The sequence below is a fragment of the Colius striatus genome, chromosome 2, assembly GCF_028858725.1.
Source record: "Colius striatus isolate bColStr4 chromosome 2, bColStr4.1.hap1, whole genome shotgun sequence".
Lineage (NCBI taxonomy): Eukaryota > Metazoa > Chordata > Aves > Coliiformes > Coliidae > Colius > Colius striatus.
The window spans coordinates 73,440,794-73,460,852 of record NC_084760.1 but is presented as its reverse complement, the minus strand read 5'-3'; the positions used below and the strand labels follow the sequence as shown (position 1 = coordinate 73,460,852).

The 20,059-nt window shown below is 37.3% G+C and overlaps 1 protein-coding gene across 1 annotated transcript in view; it reads left to right on the top strand.

Moving 5' to 3' along the window:
- ADSS2 (adenylosuccinate synthase 2) overlaps window positions 1–18,179 on the top strand; it is a 38,545-nt gene extending 20,366 nt beyond the window's left edge. Inside the window, exons 5-13 of the mRNA XM_061991075.1 lie at window positions 1,470–1,536; window positions 4,488–4,595; window positions 4,889–4,970; window positions 6,619–6,745; window positions 10,606–10,760; window positions 11,185–11,309; window positions 11,937–12,034; window positions 16,521–16,670; window positions 17,394–18,179. Of these exons, the coding sequence (XP_061847059.1) occupies window positions 1,470–1,536; window positions 4,488–4,595; window positions 4,889–4,970; window positions 6,619–6,745; window positions 10,606–10,760; window positions 11,185–11,309; window positions 11,937–12,034; window positions 16,521–16,670; window positions 17,394–17,446 (965 nt within the window). The 3' untranslated portion in view covers window positions 17,447–18,179. The remainder of the gene's footprint in view (window positions 1–1,469; window positions 1,537–4,487; window positions 4,596–4,888; window positions 4,971–6,618; window positions 6,746–10,605; window positions 10,761–11,184; window positions 11,310–11,936; window positions 12,035–16,520; window positions 16,671–17,393) is intronic.
- Window positions 18,180–20,059: the final 1,880 nt, after the last annotated feature.

Sequence of the window (20,059 nt, the reverse complement as noted above, 5' to 3'; positions counted from 1 at the left end):
GGTTTATTGAAGAACCTATGAAAAAAAATCCTTCACCACTTGGGACACTCTCAGATTTATATTCTAGTGACTTTTTAATCCTATTCCATAAGCATAATTTAGTTGGGAAAACAGGTTTGCTTTCCAAATCAAAGATTAGAGGTGCAAAGCAGTTCAAAAGTTAATTGACTGAGGGATTCACTTCCCCCTGTGGTGGAAAAGCAGCGTTGCTTATAGTAACTTTTCTGCTGGGAAACAATGTGACTGGGTGTGACTTAAAAACAGGCTCCCTACTGAGTGAATTATGTGTGTCAGGAGGGAGACTTCATAGGGATGGGGAGAATGGCTGCCCTCCTGGCCAGGAGCTTATCAGACAAGTGTTCGTTCCAGCCTATGTTCCAGACAGCTCTGCAGTTCAGAGGCTGAAGTAAAATAGCATTTAGAGTACAAACCACCAACAGAGAGATTCAGAGGCTCTTCCTGTTTTGCTTCTAATTTATTACAGAAATTCATCCTTTAAGTGAGATCTTAAGATATTGTAACATAATAGTTACCTAACTGCATGTATTAGGAAATGGGCTTATTCCTACTCTGGTAATCATCTTCTGAAGATGCAAACTTTTAGGTTTTTATCAGATAAAAGCTTTATTACAGCAGAGAGAAGGTTTTGCTTTTGGGATTTTCTTGTTAGGTTTTTTTTTAAACTGATCTGGAGTAGCTTAATGAGTGAAATGTTATTCCAGAAGAAATGTAGTTTTACTTTGAAGTAACTACTGAGTTTAAAATAGTTGAGAACTGTCCCCAAGTTACTAAAATCCTTTCTGAGATTAGAATCACTCTAGGTGAATCACTTGGAAAAGACTAGGTTATTAGAAAACCCATTCTGTGATGATTATAATATTGCAATGGCAATCATTTCAAGTTTTCATAACTAAACAGGTGCTGAGTAAAAAGGATCAGTTATTGGCTGCCACTCACAATCATTCAGTCTGTTAACATAAATGAACTTTCAGAATGCTTCTGTTCAGAAGGTTTGGATTATGATCTTGAGATATGTTGCCAAGATGAGTAAAAATGGATATTAGCGATCTGTGAATGATTAGTGTGTAACAAAAGATCAACCCTGGATAGGTTCAAGCTGCTGGGGATAATCTAATGCTTTGACTTATGGGCATGTGTGAAAATAACCACAAAAATAAATCATCAAGGCAAAGAACTTCTTTAATAAGTCTGTTTCTTGCAAGCTTTTTCGTCTTTCGTGTGTAGTGTGTAGGTTAGTTGTTTAGCTTTTGGGAGATAGCAATTGAAAGAAAACACTCAGAACTCTTTCCTCTGAAAAAGAGGAGGAAAAAAACCTCTGTCATTTTATTTCCCTCACTTTGGATTGTGTTTTTGTTTTTCACATTGCTAAACTGGGCTAGGGTTGTTCTGAGGAAGTTGTCACTGATGTGATGATTTGTTTCACAGAAATTTTCTACTTATTTTCTTAGTATTTGATTTCCACCAAGCTGCTGATGGCATCCAAGAACAACAGAGGCAAGAACAAGCGGGAAAGAAGTAAGTAGTTTTATTTTGTCAAACATAGGATGACTTAGTACAAATATGTTACTTAGTACCTTGGATTTCTGTTATTGTTTGTCATTGAGTTTTAAAAAAGTATTAATTATTCTTATAACTCTTAAATGTGGAGTATCCAGGCATCATTTTTTATACTTCTTGTCCTCCAGTGGCTAGCAAAAGATTATATTCTTAATTAAAAGGTTGTATCTTGATGTTTTGCCTTATGAAAAAGTTCTAGTTCCTGATTTGCTTTATAAAAGGGTTTCTGTTTCCAAATGTTTTAACTGTTTACTGGAGGTATGTTTCAGTAAAAATATGTTTCTGTTTATGAAGATTGAAGGATCCCTTTGTCATCACCACATAACTGAAAGGTCTGATACGACTTTTGTGGTATCTCATGATGCTTCATTGTCAGAAGTGCATGTTACTGTTCACATTGTCTAGCTACATTATGCTACTGACTTTCTGAAGCTTTTGAAACTTTAAGAAACTACCTGCTATGTTCCTAACTTGTGACTTCCAAGTGGCTCACTAGTTCTTGGGACTGGGGAAAAAAGCTGGCAAAATTAACTGCGACATGCCTACAGCTGGAAAGTAATGCAGCACTATAGACTTCTGAGATTGCAGTAAACTTAATGTCTCTCTTTGGAAGTTTATCTACATGGATGAAAATTAATTCAGTCTTGCTTACTGAGACCTGTAAAAGTTATCATCCATGACAGTAACCTTCAGGAGAGTATTTGATTTGGACATCTCTTACTTCACACATGTTGTTATTCAGTGATAACTTGGCAATTATTCTTATGATGGGTCATTTTCACATTTGACTATGCAGTACCAGCTGTCTTTTTACCTGTCATTTAGGCAAGCTAAAATTGCTAGATGACTATTAAAAACAGTTAGCCACTCAGCTACTTGTGAGAAGGAACCACATTGTTAGTTACTGTTAAAGATTGTAAGGGAAAGCCCAATGAAGAAATAACCATTTTTCTCAGAAACTCAGAAAATGGTTTCGTTCAAAGCTTAAAAACTTAGCTCACTCTTTAAAAGTGCTGTATTTCTTCTCCCTGTAGGGTTTTTTTTAAGTTATGCAACAGTCACACAGCTTTCAAGCTTGTTAAAACTGACGATGGATTGAAAGTACTAAGCTATCTATTTCCTTCTAAAGTTTAAGGCTGAGTGACTGTAGTCACTACAGGCTGGCTCAGAACAAGCTATCGTCAACTGATTATCGGAAGACTGTCTCCACCCTAGAGGTGGGGAATTAAAAGTCTTCTACCTTGTCTAACTGTAGATGTGACTGCATAGCATATTTTGGTATTAAAATTCATTTGTATCTAACACTTCAAAGTTGATGATTATAAAGAGTAAGTTGTTTGGATTTTTTAACTGAATGCTTTTATTTTTTCAGATGTAGCTAAAAAACAGTCACAAGTAAGGCTCATGTAGCTTCTCTTGCAGAAAGGTTACAGAAAGGGCAATCAGTTGTAGTACATTATACTTACACAATTTTTTAAATTTCTGTCGTTACAGTCTTCTGACAGCTGTTTTATTAATTGGCATGTTGTAATGAAACAAATGGGAATAACTCCTTAAAGTTCTCTGTGGAGGGTATGAATTGGGGTGGAGGCTACAATGAATTATTTAAGCCACAGTGCTATGATCTGGTTAGATGATACTGTGTGATGCAAAATTGATTAGAATGTCTTTCTTTTCCAATTGGAGGCAAGCATATCACTCCCTGAAATTACTCAGTATTGAGTTTAGCTGGAAGAATTGGGTTTTTTTTTCCCCAAGATAATAATTTTGAATCTATTCCAAACTATTAATGACATAACTAAAATTAATTATGTACTGATCATGAGCAGTATTTCAGTTCACTCCTGGTAACATAAAGTTTAGATATGACCTCTACCTTCTACTTGAAATGGAGTCCCTCTTAAACTGAATTATTGTACCTTCAAGGCAGTTTGAAGAAATCTGGGCCACTCTGCATATGTAGAATTTGTAATAGAAAAACATAAGGCTTTATGAGTCTACTCACGGGGTGGGAGTGGGGAACCCCCAACAAAACAGATAAAATGAAGTGCAAAATTAGGCTTAGCAATCGACAGCGTGCTTCTGAAAATGATGCACACCTGTTCACTTAAGTATTAACTTTTGAGAGCGATGGGGAAAGATGTTTGATAATCTGCCTGTGATGACTGCATTTTGGCTCCATTTTGATAGCTATGTAGCAAGACTCTGGCAGAGGACAGCACCGTCAGAGAAGTACAGCTAAGTTCAGAATGTCAGTGTAAGCAAGTGGTATCATAGTATCACTGACTTAAGCTGATAAAGGCTTTTCAGGCAGAGTGAATTGATAAGAAAAATAATTCAGGTTTTCAGAATCAGCTATGGTTGAAAGTCTGTTCCTGAACCTTTTCTTAGTGTACAGCATTTTGAGTGTCATTGTCACTCTTAGATGCTTGGCAAAGTTTTCTGTTTTCCTGATTCAACTTAGGCATTTAGAATGAAATGAAATGTTTCTTACATAGGAACTGGAAGTCTACATTGTTTGTGCTGTTGCTTTATCGAGGACTTTCTTTAAGTCTTCAAGACAGTCTTTTAGGAAGGTATTTAGTTAGTTTCAGTTCATAATACTGAAGGATGTTGTTACTTAAATATAAAAATTGAGATTTGGATACAAATACCTGCATAAGAGTTCACTGAACTATGAAAAAATTATTGATTGAAAACCAGGAGTAGGCGGAAGTTATATTTATGTCTATAAACTGATATTTTGAAACCAAGTTGCATACTAAAAGTATCTCGTGTTTTAAGTGCGTAAACAAGTGTTCAAAATGCTTGCAATTAACAGCATTTCATTTTATGCTAAGATTGTATTAGTTTCGAAGAAAAAACATCTTAGTTTTATATCAATAACTCCTGTTATTGTCTTTTGGAAGTTTGGGAACTACCAAAAAAGGAATTGGACCAGTATATTCTTCAAAAGCAGCTCGAAGTGGACTCAGAATGTGTGATCTTGTCTCTGATTTTGATGAATTTTCTGAGAGGTACTTTTTGTGTTTTAATGAATGGTTCTAAGCATAGTTTTCAGTTTTTAGGTATTACCCTGTATAAACAATTACTTCTGGTTGCTGTTACTTCTTAAAATAAAAAATAATTGTTACATATGGAAATATTTGTATTTATAATTGTATTTATAAAAATTTATTACTGTATTTTATTGTTTTGAATTGTTTAATCACCAAATAATTGCATTTCTGTAACCAGTAAAACTAAAGGTTGGTGTGGGTGTGAGAAGGAAAGCAATCAGAAACCTCAGTGAAACATTTTTGCCTTCCAGGTTCAAAGTGTTAGCCAATCAGTACAAAGCAATATATCCTACCTTAGAGATAGATATTGAAGGGGAATTAAAAAAGCTCAAGGTAAGCCTGCTTCTGTCTGTTCAATGATATCACTGTGTGTGGCTATGGATATGTAAATCTCTTGGTGATTGATGCTTGTGCTAAGAATTAAAATGTAATACATATAATGCGAAATGGGTATCTAACAATTTTAGAGAATATACTAGGATCCTTAAGACATTTTTGACCCTGCTTTGTGCAGCATTTCAAAACTGGGTTTCAAGAAATATTGCAAACTTCTTCTTAAAAGTCTAGTAGAGAGGGAATTGTTTTTGGCTCAAACGTACTATCTAGGAGAGAAAACACGGAGACTGTGATTAGATGAAACATGTTTCATTGTAAAGCAGAGTGTCTTTATGTCAGAAACTTAAAAAATAAATTATTAGTTTAAAAAATAAGCCTTAAGGAAAAACAAAACAAAGTCAAAACTGTGTAACAACTTAGAAAAATGTAAGTTGATAACAGCAGAACTAATGAAACATGATTGCCAGGGAACTGGTCTTCTAGTGAATTGTGAGTTCTAGTTTGATGTTCTTGCTGCAGTTGGGTCAGTTCTGACATTTCTCGCTAGTATTAATTTTTTTTTCAGTGTACAAAAAAATTGTTTTGTCTTTTACCCAGCCTTTTTGTTCATGCCTTTTACAGAAACATGAGGGGCTTTTTTTATCCCTTAGAAAACTTTGACTCAATTTGTCAGATTGCTATATGATATATGTGTGGAACAGAGGAGAGTGTGCACAGTTACATGCTCAATTCTTTCAGAGAATCAGGCCAAAGAAATTGTCCTTATTGTATCTTTAGTTGCCTCTAAACTCAGTTTACCAGCCTAGCACTTCTATTTGTCTTACTTAAAATAATGTTATTCAGGTTGAGTTGTAGGATTTTGTTTATCAATATGTAGACAGTTGAATGTTTTAAATGCTTTGCAGTTTACGTAATAAACATTAGCAGTACACAGAGTTGCAGAGTATCTGAAACTCATTGTTAGGGTGGAAACATAATAGCATTTGTAACTTGAGGAAAATTACTTGCACTTAATGTTTGGTTTATGCTAATGCACTTAATTCCGAAAGACAAAATGTTAGATTTCATGTGAAGTGAATCATTAGAATGAGAACTTCATATATTCTTATGGGTAAAAAGGCTGTGTACCAAGTGTTAATATGAGTATCACAGGCTTCTTAGATCCAGCTACTCAGTGACATTAAGGCACTTGACACTTAATTCTAATAAGTAACTTAGAAACGTATCTCTGGGGGAAAGTGTATATACATATATGTATGTATGTTTGTGTGTATTTAATTTTTTTTATATATGTATAAAAAAATGCTGCTTTTTAATTGTGTCCCTTTGTTGGCTTCAGATGGCCAGAAGTGGAACTCCCCACATGCTGGTTTTAGGGGAGAAACACTGAACACTTGGAAATAAAATACTGAGTACAGTATTGTGATTATACTGAAGCTTGGATATTTCTGAAGTATTTCAAAACTTTGGATTTTATTTCTTTTTTGGTGTTTTTTCTGTTGTTGCTTTCTTGGGGTTTTTTCCTCTTCTTTCTTTCCTTCTAGAAAGAGCATATGTCTATTATGTAAATCTGAGTCTAATGTTCTTTCTTCCTTTGTTCACCTATTATGACATATTTAGCTTTTTTTTTAAAAATATTATTCAGGCCTACATGGAAAAAATAAAACCAATGGTAAAGGATGGTGTTTATTTCATGTATGAAGCTTTACATGGACCACCAAAGAAGATTTTAGTAGAAGGTGCAAATGCAGCACTGCTGGACATAGATTTTGGTAGGTATAATTGTTTTGAGATTAATGTTGCTATATGCTTACCCTTGTGAAAGAGGAACACTAAATATAAACTCTTCCATGCTTGACTGTTCTTACGGTTGTTCTATATTTTAGAAGAATAATACTCTCTTTACTAGCAAATAAAGGAAAGAAAAAATGTTTCATTAAATTCTTTTAAAAAGCTTTAGACTCTACCAAGATTAATTATTTGAATGATAGTAAAGGTCAGGGGACATTTCTTAAATAGAAGCTATTATATGTGTCTATAAATTTCACGTGAAATAACTCAGTTGTATACATCTGTTAAAAGCACTTGGAAAATGAGGAGCTTTGAGAGGCAAAGTATATATTGAAAGTACTTGTTGACTTTTGAAGAATCAGCTTGCATTTTTTAAGCCCTTTATATAATACCTAGTTTTCTGCTGTTTCACAATGTAAAGAAAGATCCTGGGAATCTGGATGGCTAAGGAGGCAAGAGTTGAATAGATTATCTCAATTTGAAGTTTTAAATGGTGCAGTTTTTCTTAAAACACTGTAGATTTGCTAATAAAATTAGGAGTTTCTTGATACAAGCAGCTTTTTAAAAATGAGATTATTATGTTCATTATCATTATATTGTGAAGGACAGCTCATACAGACACAGAATGGTAGGAGTTGGAAGGGTCCTCTAGTGATCATCCAGTCCAAACTCCCTGCTAAAGTGGGTCCACCTAGATCAGGTCACACAGGAACATATCCAGGCAGGTTTGAAAACCTCTAAAGGAGACTCCACGCCTTCTGTGGTCAGCCTGTGCCAAGGCTCCCTCACCCTTACAGGAAAGAAGTTTTTACTTAAGTGGAACTTTTTGTGTTTCAGCTTGTTTTAAGAGGAAGATATGTCTGAGACTAATCACTGTAATGGTCTCCTGTGTTTTTAAACGTTGAATGATGATAAACCAATGTAAACATACCAGACTGAGAGCTGAATATGAGTTAAGAATTGTCTTATTGGCTGTTTGTGACATCCACTAGTTACATTTATCTGTCAGAAAAGCTCAACTGCTGTGTTCTATGAAAGAGACTTAAGTGTTTGCAAACTGCTATTGCATATTACCTGGAAGTCTGTGTCTTTCTGTTGAGAGACTCGAGTTAAACAAAAGAAGCTAGAGATAGCTGAAGCCAGTCAGCAAAACCTCACTGAAGAGTTTCTGAAGCATTTTGACTTTTTCAAGTTGTCTGTATTGCTTTCAGTTCTTTTGTCTTGGCTGATTCCCATCTCTTATACTGGAAAAAAAGACTGTCTAAAGAGTGAGGTAGAAATATCTGATTTATATGTAGTTTTTGTGGGGCTGAAGCATTTGTTCACTATTCAAATCAACTAAGGATCTACATGCTCTGTTTCATCTACCATTACTTTAAAAAAAAAGTGTAAACATAAGGACTTTGATATTTTTAACTCTTTACTGTGCATTCTGCTTTATAAGTAAGGGCTGAATATGTAACTAGAGACAAAGTCATTACTAACAGACAACCTATATTCCACGAATGTTCTTTTTCTTTTAATTGTGGAAAGTGTTTTCCTGTGATCATGTAAGCAAAATTATTCTTTCCAGTATTCTACATTTCTTTGAAGTTTCTTATCCTTATAATGCGCTGTGTCCTTCAGAGCTTGTATCATAGAATCATTTTGGTAGGAAAATACCTTTAAGATCATTGAGTCCAACCACTAACTTAACACTGCCAAGCCTACCACTCCACCATGTCTCTCAGCACATCATCTACCCGTCTTTTTAATATCTCCAGGAGGAGTGACTCCTCACTGGCAGCCTGTACCAGCGTTTGACAACCTTTTCAGTGAAAAAGTTCTTTTTAATCTCGAATTTAAACCTCCCCGGTGCATCTTGAGGCCATTTCCTCATGTCCTATCACTCTGGACCTACCTCCACCTTGCTATAAACTCCTTTTAAGTATTTGTAGAGAGTGATCATGTCTCCCCTTAGCCTCTCCAGACTAAACATCCCCAACTCCCTTAGCTGTTCCTCGTCAGACTGGTTCTCCATACCCTTCACCAGCTTTGTTGCCCATCTCTGGACACACTCCAGCACCTCAGTGTCTTTCTTGTAGTGAGGGGCCCAGAACTGAACAGTGTTCAAGGTGTGATCTCACCAGTGTGAAGTACAGGGGGTCAATCACTTCCTTGGCCCTGCTGGTTACACCATTTCTGATACAAGCCCAGGATGCCATTGGCCTTCTTGGCCACCTGGGCACACTACTGGCGCATGTTCAGCCAGATGTCAGCCAACACCCCTAACTGTTTTTCCTCTGGACAGCTTTCCAGCCACTCTGCCCCAAGCCTGTAGTGTTGCCTGGGGTTGTTGTGGCCCAAGTGCAGGACCCAGCACTTGGCCCTGTTAAACCTCATACAATTGGCCTTGGCTCATCACTCCACCCTATCTGGGGCCTTCTGAAGAGTCTTCCTGCCCTCAAGCAGACATTTGCACCTGCGCAGTTTGGTGTCATTGGCAAACTTACTGAAGATGCATTTAATCCCCCCATCCAGATCATCGATATACGTGTTAAACAGAACAGACCTCAACCCTAACCCCTGGGGAACACCACCAGATTTATCCCATTCACTGGGACTCTGGGCCCGACCATCCAGCCGGTTTCCCATCCTTGTCAGAATAAGTCCATCCAAGCTATGGGCAGCCACTTTCTCCAGGAGTGAGACACTGTGTCAAATGCCTTACCAAAGTCCAAGAAGGCTATGTCCTCAGGCTTTCCTTGATCCACTAAGCGGGTCATGTTGACATAGGAGATCCCATTGGTCAAACAGGACCTGCCTTACATAAAGCCAGATTGTCTGGGCCTGAGCCCTTGATTGTCCTGTATGTGCCTCACAATGGTTCTCAGGATAATCTGTTCCACAAACTTCCTTGGCACCAAAGTCAGACTGACAGGCTTGTAGTCCCCAGAACGCTCTTCTGGCCTTTCTTGTATTGGGGGTCATATCTGCCATCCTTCAGTCCTTGGGACCTCCTTGGTGAGCCAGGACTGCTGGTAGATGATGGAGAGTGGCTTAGTGAGCACTCTTGCCACAGCTCCCTCAGCACCTTCAGGTAGATTGCATCTGGCCCCATGGATTTCTGTGCATTGAGGTGGAGCAGCAGGTCACACACCAGTTCCCAATGGGCTAAAAGGGCTTCATTCTCTTCCCCGTCTCTGTCTTCTGGCTCAGGGGGCTGGGTGCCCAGATAACAATTAGTTTCACCATTGAAGACTGGGATCAAGAAGGCATTAGGTAACTCAGGTTTTTCCTCATCTTTGGTCACTAAGCTTCCCCCTGCATCCATTAAAGGATGAGAGTTCTCTTTACTCCTCCTTTTGTTACTAATATAGAAACTTTTCTTACCTTTACAGTAGTGGCCAGCCTAAGTTCTAGTTGTGCCTTGGCCCTTCTAATTTTCTAATTTTTTTTCCCTCCCAAAATGAAAAGTAGTGAAGCTGTATGTTTTTTCATCTTTTAATACCATTTTCTTAAGACTCTATGAGACAGCAAGGCATCTTTATGTGTTTATAACATAGAAAGGTTTTCCAGTGGCTTATTCTAGAATTGTTTTACTTGTATCATCATTCTGAATCATTCTGTAACCAACTTTAGCCTCTGTACTAGTTGAAGTGGTAAGATACCTACCTTTTTCAATGAAGAATCAGCCAATGTGCATACAAAGCTGAGAGCTCATTAAGTATGCTCTCGTTTTTAGTGTTGTAAAACCTAGGTAAATACAATGCCAAGTACTATTCCTTACCAGGTTAGATTTTAAAAAAAAGAGTTTTAAAACAGTGTTTTAATAAGTTTTTTTAATACTTTTTTTTCATAGGCACGTATCCTTTTGTGACTTCATCCAACTGCACAGTTGGAGGTGTGTGCACAGGTCTGGGCATGCCCCCTCAGAATGTTGGGGAAGTGTATGGAGTTGTGAAAGCGTACACAACAAGAGTTGGAATTGGTGCCTTTCCTACAGAACAAAATAACGTGAGTGACATCAGCCCTAGATATGACTTGTAACTAGGTGAAATAATTTGGTGAGTCTGTCTTAAGTCATTGTTACTGGTTAAACCAAGTGGATGACTGTGTTTGGAGGTCTCACTATTCTTTTTCTAGACTTGAGCTTACAGGACTGACAAATCTGATTGTTTCTGAGACTTTTCTATGGAGTGGAATGCTAGAGCAGAAACAAATTTTCAGAGATTTGCTCAAATAGTATTCTCTTGAATAAGAAATAGCATTTCTTTATTTTTATTTTCATACCAATGGACAACTTTCTGAAAAATTGGGGGAAGAACTTTTAAGGTAACTTAAATATTGTAAAATGTGAAGTATACACCTGCATGGTTTATTGAAAATAAATTACATAGATTAAAAAAAGGCTCATGTTAATAGTATTCTTTGTTTTTAGGAAATTGGAGAATTGCTGCAAATGAGAGGCAAAGAGTTTGGTGTTACCACTGGAAGAAAGAGAAGATGTGGCTGGCTGGACCTTGTGTCACTCCGATACGCCTACATGATTAATGGATTTACTGCGTGAGTTATTTTGACAGCTTTGCTGGCAACTTGACATAAAATCTTGAAATGCGACAGATTACTGTATATTGTACATGTACTAGTTAGTAACATTCAGACTGTTAGTGTAGATGTGTTGATTGTTTTGATATTTTGATAAATTAACTGTCCCTCATTTCTCCTAGTTTGAAATGTTTCTATATTTGACGTTTTCGTACTTGTAAATTTTTCTTTACTTGTAGCACATTGTTATTTCTCATTTAAAGTGATCCAAGAAGCATTTATGTATCTCGGTATTTGATGCTTCAAGCTAGCCCAGCCCTTGCCATACCACCAAACCCAAAACAAATCAAATGCATTACAAAGACCTTAAAACTTGATAGAGTTTGTGGAGTTCCGTTCTGTTAGTTTGTTTCAAAATTAGATGGGAACACATCGGTGTCTTCAGTAGTATGTGGAAATGTGGAAAATTTTCATATGACTCTGAGATAGTAATTAAAATGAAAAACAGGTGTCTGAAACAAAAGTGGTATAAAATTTCAAACTGTGTAAATACATGCTTTACTTAAATCTTCCTTCTGTATTTTACAGTGGGGTTAGAGTTGGGAGTTGTTAAACTTGTTTAACCAGATTAATGTTTCTTTTTAGATTGGCTCTTACCAAATTGGATATCTTGGACGTATTTCCAGAAATCAAAATTGGTGTTGCATACAAACTAGACGGTGAAATCATACCTCATTTTCCTGGTAAGACTGCTTGTTTAACAATTTTAGATTTCAGTAAAATGTAATAAGATACTTAAATGTATTTGTAATATTTATGACAGAATTGTATTACTTCAGCATCAAGCCACTAACATCTTCACAGGTGCACCAGAGACACCCTGTACACACACCCTGAGGACACCTGTACAGAGTACTGTCATTTGTTTGCTAGAAAGATGCAGAGTACTATATAAAGCTTCTTCAGTGTAAATGTTACTCCTTTATCCCTTTCCTTTAATACAGTCTGCATTACCTTCAAGCTAAATTGGAAGCTTGTTTCACACTCCAACAGTGTCTTATTCCCACTACTGTATTCATCCCCTCTTTGAGCACATCAGGTCTTCATTTAAGCATGTGGTGAACCACATGAGACAACCGATCTGGTTGAAAAGCCATTTTTTTGCTCTCCTTGTGTTGTTTTTCTAACACTTCAGTTCCCTTTAATGGTTCACAGAGCAGCCAAAAAACAGTCACACACCCTCACTTACCTGTCACACCTACACAATGGCAAAGAGGGAAAAGGGGTGCAGGAGGAAATGAGCAATTAGTCGAGGTGAAAGCAAGGCTGTTTTATAATGGAAGACCAACATACAGCAACTTAGCATGATAGAAACTGTAGTTGCTGAGAAGGACAGTGGTCATTTTAGTGATCATTTTTACCTGAAAAATGTATCTGCACATTAAAATATTCAAATATTACAACACGTTATTTTCATGCATATGGCAGCCTTTTCAGTTTGCTCTAATAGAGCTACTCCAGAAAAAGGAATAACATTAACAAGTGCTAAAGAGTGGGCTTTCTGGCTTTCTAATTGCTACCTCGGAGTTTGAGGCTGGGCACAGGTTCCATTTTTTTCATGTATTGGCAGCAAAGAACATTTTGTGGTTGAGATCACCTGTAGTAATCAGATACCACTCACAGCAGGATTTATCTAGTATAAAGATGTAATTATGTATAAAGGAATAAGTGATGATCTGCCAATAGTAATTGAAAATAGGGAAATTCGTAAGGAATTAACAAAAAAAACCCCTTTTTCTCGATGTGCTTAGGGGAGTTCACCAGTTGATTTACCCTCCAGTATCTTCAAACCAAAGTGCTAGTTAAAATCGGAATGCATACTGAATGATATGGCAGCACTTCTATTCAGGAAGTTTAGTACTTGTCGTGCTAGCACAAGAAGCCAGGGAATGCTTTTCCATTTTGAATACTTGGATATTCCCTGATTGATATCCTTGATATCCTTATCAAGATATTAAAGAAATTATATGGCTTTTGAACATAATGGAGACTGCACATTTGAACTGAGAACTACTTCATCTGTAGCCCTGTCATCTAACCTTGGCGCTGTTTTGGACTTGTCTTGCTTTCTGTCAGTTCATCATTAAAGATGGCATAAACACAAGTGGCCATGTTTTCCAGTACTGACATGTCAGTGATTACTTCCCACCTCACCATTCGTTATGTCTCTCGAATGGGACCAGAACCTTATTACAGCTCCTGAGGGCAGACTTTGCTCCTTGTATATGCCCAGGTAACAGGTAGCTGACCTTTGGTCTGTCTAGCAGCACAATGTGACTCACCTCCCTAACTATATTTTTCTTTACTGCGTGAGCAATTAAGAATTCTGGTAGAAATTTAGTAGAAGCTGTTGTCTTTGCTGTTGACATGCTGTCTTCCTGAAGTGTCAGGAAAGAGTTTGAAATGAACTTCTGGTAAGCTGAAAGATGCTGTCTCTCACAGTGCCTCTGTGTTCTACACCTTCTCTTTGCTATACTCCTCAACATTTGGCAGCATTTTCAGCACATATGCTGCAGGTTAGTTATTACCCCTGCTCCTGGCATGAAAATGGAAAGGTAACTTTCTTCCCCATTCGTGTTTTGCAGGCAATTAGATTATTTCTGATGTTTATATCTCTTCATGCTATGCAGTCATATAATTTTTTTTTTTTTAACTTACCATTTTGAAATTTTGAATTTAATTTAGAAGAGATATAGTCTAGGAATCTCTTGCTGGCAGGGTATTTCTTTTTCTCTCCCCTTCCTACCCTCCCACTCTCTTGGAGATGTTAGTGATTTACCCTTCTTGTGAAATGACTGTCACTAATTTAGAAGCACACACAGTGCCCACCATCTCTGGAAAAACTTACCATATTTCATATATTGTTTCTTTTTCCAGCTGGATCATTTGAGTCTCACTCTGGTTTTTTTTTTACCTTAGTTTTCTGTGGGCATTTTGTAATCTCCTTTTAGGAGATAAGTTACAGTGTCTTGTAAATTTACTGCTGACTTCAGTTGGTGTTTTTGAGGCTATAGTCTCTTGCTGTGGAGCTGGCCAGTGTCTCCGTTTCTTACCAGTCACAGGAGTTTATGAAAGCAAGCTAGAACTCCCTGCTAGCCCTGAGCTGATAAGTGTAAAGGGATGTGAAAGCCACAGTCTAGTCCTGGTAGTGCCTCCTGTTCAAGTTCAGGCATCAGCTGATCTCAGCACAGACAGACACAACCTTTAGCTCAGGAGACTTTGAAAACGTAGATCCTGAGGAAATTGGGAGATTATTATGGAGAAGCTTTACTGTAATACTTGCTTTTTCCCCTTGAAAGGACCTTTCTTTTACAATGATGCCCAGTTGAAAGTGACATCACATCCTTCCCTCTCCCAAATTATAGTACCAGACTACCAGATATCATTATATCTGCTCTCTCTGTTACCTAATTCAGCTGTTAATAAGGAATATTCCAGAAAGCCTAAAAGAGAAATCCCCTAAGGGAAGCAGTGAGAGAAATCTAGATGGGGACTACATTTGTTATGCACTGAGCTCAGTTGTTGGCTTATCTTTACCACACATTGTCTTTTACCACACCTACTGGAGCAAAAGGAGAGAATAATTTAAAACATCAAGAAATTATCCCATCTTTTTCTTCCTCTCTTTTGAGGAAGTAAAGAACTGAAATAATGCAAAGTAGTGGAAGATTGTGGACAAGATTAGACCATTCAATTCTAAGTGCTTTCAGCTTTTCCCAGATAGCCTCATCAGAGAGGCTTTAAAGAAAAATGCCTATGGACCTCCCAGATGAGGTGTTCAGTTACTTTCCTTCATCAGAAAGAGGGAGGCTAGTGTTTCATTCTGGACCATCTGCACTGCCAGGAGATTAGTTCGTGGTTTTGCACTTTGAATGTAGCTGTTGTACTAAATATCACCCTGCCGTGATCTTCAGTTGGTACTGCTGATGACGTTAGAGAAAGTGCTTATCCTTGGCCTCTGCAGCCCTTAATGTGCCTGTCTGTCCTGATTACCACAAGTATTGATTCAGGATCATATGTCTTAACCTGTGAACATCTCAGTCCAAAAATTGTGCCTTTCTTCACTGCTGTGGCCTTTGAAGTCCTGAGAGCATAGTCCTCTTTTCACCATTCCTCAAAATGCCTGGTTCATAAAGGCTGTCCTTACAACACTGCTCCTATTGAACCCTTAGCTGCACCAGGACACGTTATTTCAGATGCTGACCTTGAGTTTGCTGGCTGCATACTCGCTGGAGCGGGTTGGCTGTGGTTTTGTGTTTGCACATCTACTGTCCTTCTTGCACCCTTTCCCAGGCTGGCTAGCTGTCTTTGCAGGAGTGACTTATCTAGGACATGGAGACTTTGTAACATTTATTACAATGCCTTTGGCAGAAACCTGTCTTTTTCAGGGAGGCAAGAGTGCCTGACACCTCCCATTTCTTAATTGTCAAGATATTTTAACCATTTTCAGGCTTAAGGATTTTGTTTCATTGCCCATTGTCATTCCAAGACCAATGTTCAAGATAACCACTGGAATGATTACATTCCAGAACAGTGTGTCTGGTATCTTTTCCAGTACTTGAAATCATGACAGGATTCGGAGTTAATGGATGACTTTGTAGCAAGTTGCTAAATGAAGGATAAAATGGAATATACTTGTTTCTGTTCTGAGAATTGGAACAGTTGCTATTCAGACCTCATATGGGACTCCACACTGCCTGGTAGATTTGTTGCTGAGGGTCTGGACAGCAGAAGTCTGTTAGTCATAAGGTGTAGTCTATAGCTGTGTTTGTTTAGCAAAAAATACACTCCTGTCACTATATTCTCTCATGAAGGGGGAGTTAGATCTCCCAAACAAAATGGTATTTGTTCAGGAATCAGCAAAAGTAATTCCCAAAAATGTTGATAAGTTGTTTATTGAACTGAGAAGATTGTGGTTCAAGCAAAATATATGCATGTGACTCTTGAGTACTTGGAATTCCTAAAGTCTAAGGTATGGTAATTACTGGATTTTTTTTTTTTCTCTGCTTATAATGACAAAAAAGGACACGGGCACCTTTGGTGCTACTGTTCTCTTATGAGTAAACCTCTTTATATAAGAAAATAATGAAAAGCTTTACAGTTTTATGTGTAGTGGTAGAGAATATATAATCTTTGAGGACATATTTTTTGTTTCTGTTTACTTCTCAGCCAACCACGAAGTCTTAAATAAAGTGGAGGTTCAGTATGAGACACTCCCAGGATGGGATACGGACATATCAAATGCAAGGACATTTGATGAGCTGCCTGTAAATGCACAAAATTATGTTCGCTTTATAGAAATGGAGTTGGGTGTTCCTGGTAAGTAAATCAGGTTTTGTTTCCTGCCCAGTGAAACCTGTCTTGGACTTTGTCTGAATGAGCGTTGAAAATATTGGAAACTAGTTAGTGCTTACTCTAGCGTACCTGGTGATGTTTGTGAGTATTGTTTCACATCTTTTTAGCTATTTAACTGTTAAATTGAAAATTTTCAGGAGTTTTAATACGCATTCTTTCTTTGGCTTATAATTCTTGTTTGGCTGAGATCTTTATAACTTGCTTCAATGTTTTTCAGAGAGGTTATAGGAGGTGTTTAGTTCTACAGCATTTATAAAATCAATGGGATTACTGGTATATTAATGCGATTAAATATATGTGACAATAAGAGGTCCTAAACTAACAAGTTTCTCTTATGCTCCCTAAGAAAGATGATCCCGTGTTTCCATCCAAAACTAGGATTTAGGAGGTGATGCCAGTCTTTACTTTTCTGACAGTTTCTATGTATCTTTTTTTCCTGGAAAATTGATTTCTTTCCTATGGCAGCCTTAAAACTGTTCCTGCTTTTCTAAGTTATCAATGCATTCTTACTGTGAGAAAAATAGACGTAATTTCTTAACTTACTAATAGTGTATATGCCGTGTTTTTCTTCCAACTACAGTACTTAAGATCATAAGTGCTTAAGAAGATACATTTCTCTCTTAAGATGATACAATTTGATCTTGCTTTGTATTATTTATAATAAAAGTTTGCTTTTCTCTCCTGCAGTTAAATGGATTGGAGTAGGGAAATCCAGGGAATCGATGATCCAACTGTTCTAAAGATTTCAGATGCATGGAAGAAAGCACACTCCTCAAAAGACTGCTCATTCTTAAATGCATTAGTAGCCCGCAAAGCAAAGATGTTGGAAAGATTGATTTTTGCATGGAAAGAAATGCCCAAGTTGATGCCCCCAAATCAATTGCTACTCCCGAAAGAGACTTTAACATGAACCTCTATCAGTTCTTGTTCAACTGCAATTTCCAGGACACTTGTCATTGTTGTTCAAAGTGCCATCAGATTATTTTTTTTTCTTTACCTAATACTTACTTCATAATGTAATTCCTGTTTGAAAATCCGAGGTAGCATTACTTTCATGACAGTTTGTTATCCTCTCTCTGCTTTTGGCGGTGTTACTTCCCTGAAATTTTAGACAGTAAAAATAATGCAGTTTTGCACAGATAGTTTTACATCCTCATTATTTGTATTCCTAAAGCTGTTGTATTCTTAATGGCTGCTCTCATGAGTGATTCAAGAGTGGGGTTCTGATTTTATAATGCTATAAATGCTGTCTAAATTATTGTGTGATCTGGTTTTTTTTTAAAAAAAAGACGTGATGCCAAGTTGTCAGGAATGTCCAGGTTTTTTTAGCTATATAACACAGGAAACTTGCTCTTTGTAACTCACAGAGGACACTCAAGTGTTTTACAGGAAGTGTGCCCAGAAAGTTCGAAAATGGATATTGTAAAAAGTTCATTTGCGATTATTAAAGAACTGTTCTGATTTTGAGTTAAATGTTTTATAATGTTACTCTCTTCTTTTTTTTTTTTCCCCCCCCGGTATTTAAAAAAACCAGCCCTGCACTTCTGTACTTCTTAAGCGTATATTTCAGTATCTCAAACCGTTTCCCTAATTAAATGAGGTTATATTTATATTTGGTGAGAAGTCTAACATTTTGATGCCCTTTTAAATTCCTTTCTATGCAGCCAATAGAAGATCTTTCTCTGGAGAACTGGCAAAGCACAGACACTTTTATAATTTAAAAAAACTGAGGATGCTTTAGAAATAGCATTTAAAGTATTCAACATATTTGCTTTAAATGTAGGGAAAATAACAAGTATTAACCTCAAGGCATCTAATGTATTTTGGTGTTGGCAGATGTTCTAGGATTATTTTAGGTTATAGCCACTATTTTATATTCAAAAGATCAGATTTCTTTTGGCAACAACCCAAGGATTACTTATTCCCTTTCCAGGTATTTTGGGAATTACTTTGTTCTTACACACTATACTATTCACAGGCTTCCCTCTCACATCTTATAAACTTGTTTTTTAGGAGTCAGGGTGGGACAGTATATTTAGATTTAGTTTGGTAGATTTCAGCTATGCAGGTGAAGATAAGAAACTTTAATGCAAAGCAAAAGACATGAGACCTTCCAGGTTATGTCTTAGGTAAGCATATGTTTCCTGAGATGGAATAGACTTGCTAGATTGATGCTGCTGTTGAGGTGTACAGCACAAGGTGTGTGTTTGTCAGTTGACATAAAATGAAATTGCTTGTCATAAGGGAAGGAACAGGAGGGTCAAAGGATAAAACTGCTGATATTGAAGAGGATTTTCTTTGAATTATTTGCATGTACCAGAGCAGTTAGCAGGGTGTGTATTTTACATGTGTAACGTGGGAAGAGGAGGGTACGACAGAATGCTAGAAAATTGGCACATACTTTGAGAGACCTTTGTATGAGCATGGCATGTAAAGGTTGTTCTCCTCAGCATTAAAAATCAAACATCTTTGTACTCTTTTTTTTGTTTTCTGGAGAGGATGAGGGTCTAGTTTTACAGCCAGCCTTGCAATCCAGGAGAGGACCATACCATCCTTCTCTAGTTAAGGGATGTCTTGAAGGGATGTCTCTGTGAAGAGAAGTAGGGATATAACTGTGAAACATGAAGGACAATGTTAATTTAGATGGAAAAAAGCAATATTGCTGTTTTTTAGGCAATGGAGGGAATTAACTATTCAGTGTGAACAATAGTATTCTTGTCTTCCTGTAGATGTAGGAGGCACCCAGGGGATTTGTGCTGTCAAGTGAAAGTACCAGCAAAGGACTGGGGGCCGAGATAGCTTGAAGGAGTGAATAAATAAGTAAATGAGGACATGCTTTCCTTGTACAGTGAGTAAATAAGTGAGGAGACTTACATTGTAGTTGCTTCACTTCTGCCAAGCAGAGACCTTCAAGTTCAAGGCCTGTTTCAATTCCAGCACTGTTGTAATTTCACAGTACAAACTACCCTTGTTTTTCATTTGAGGAATTAATATTCCCAGATGCAGCAGGATTTCTAAGCAGTGTAGCTGTAGCCAAAAGTGTGATACCAAGTATTTGTGCGGTTAAAGAAACTAGAATTGTCTTGGATGCAAGTGTGATTTATGTCCTTTTGCTGAGGTTTTTCTTTGATTCTTCTACTCAAGTGCAGGCCTGGAAAGCTGAAAACATCCTTGTACCAGTACTTGTCCAGACAATATGTGGTCTGGGATCTTTTGGTGTATCTTTATTCTCGTGACCTGAAACAATTTTTTTTATAGTTATACTTGGTTATAGCCAGAAGGTTCTCCTTGGTGTCTGTAAAACTTGTTATATTGTCCCTAAGTGCCAGTTTTGCCTAAGTTTTCCTGGAGTG